Source organism: Myotis brandtii, unplaced genomic scaffold (genome assembly GCF_000412655.1).
Source record: "Myotis brandtii unplaced genomic scaffold, ASM41265v1 scaffold434, whole genome shotgun sequence".
Classification (NCBI taxonomy): Eukaryota; Metazoa; Chordata; class Mammalia; order Chiroptera; family Vespertilionidae; genus Myotis; species Myotis brandtii.
The window spans coordinates 84094-85032 of record NW_005366599.1 but is presented as its reverse complement, the minus strand read 5'-3'; the positions used below and the strand labels follow the sequence as shown (position 1 = coordinate 85032).

General features: G+C 69.0%; 1 protein-coding gene across 1 annotated transcript in view; it reads right to left on the bottom strand.

Moving 5' to 3' along the window:
- ACTRT2 (actin-related protein T2) overlaps positions 1-593 on the bottom strand; it is a 4182-nt gene extending 3589 nt beyond the window's left edge. The window contains exon 1 of the mRNA XM_005874347.1: positions 3-593. Within this exon, the coding sequence (XP_005874409.1) occupies positions 3-593 (591 nt within the window). The remainder of the gene's footprint in view (positions 1-2) is intronic.
- Positions 594-939: the final 346 nt, after the last annotated feature.

The window sequence follows — 939 nt, the reverse complement described above, 5'->3', positions numbered from 1 at the left end:
TGCAGCAGCCGCGTGAGGTGCTCCGTGATGTCCCTCCCCGCCACGTACAGCTTGCTGACCGCGTGGGGCAGGGAGTAGCCCTCGAAGATGGGGACGGTGCAGGTGACCCCGTCCCCGCTGTCCACCACCAGGCCCGTGACGCAGGCCGAGGCGTACAGGGCCAGCACGGCCTGGTCCGACAGGTAGAAGGCGGGCACCTGGAACGTCTCGAACATCACGGCGGCCATCTTCTCCCGGGCCTCCCTGGGGTTCAGCGAGGGCTCGGTCATGAGCACCGGCCGCTCGCCGGCCCGCACCCCCAGCTCCCACTCGAACAGGTGCCGCCACAGCTCCTCCATGTCGTCCCAGCCGACGATCAGGCCGCGCTCGATGGGGCAGCGGAGGGACAGGGCCTCCTTCCTGTGCAGGGCCTCCTCCCCCACGAAGGTCTGCTTCTGGCTGGCTCCCGCCGAGGCCGCCTGGAACTTGGGGTGCCCCACGACGGAGCTGACGATGTGGCGGGGCCCGATCTCGCCCGACAGGCCCGCCTTGCAGAGCCCGGACCCATTGTCCACGATCACGGCCGGGGAGTCTAACACGTGTGGGTTAAACATGGCGCATCCTCCGCCTCAGCCGCATCCGACCCAGGCGGAACCCTCGCGGGCCACGCTGTGACACCAGAGGCTCTTCCGGAAGCTGCAAGGGCCCGGGTTCCGTGGTCCTCGGGGCGTCTCCCCAAAAGGCGAGCAGACGGCGGGTCCCCGAGAGCCCTCCCTCCACCCGCAGGCCCGCTCCCCTCCAGGGGCCCAGGCGCTGAGGCTTTCGCAGGGATGGCGTCACTTGTGTAACAATGTAACCAAGGCAACCATTGTGCTCAGCCAACGTCAGAGGGCCTGGGGGCGGGGCTCAGAGCCCCTGGGGTACCCCCACCTGGGGAGACACCTCACAGAGGAAGGCAAG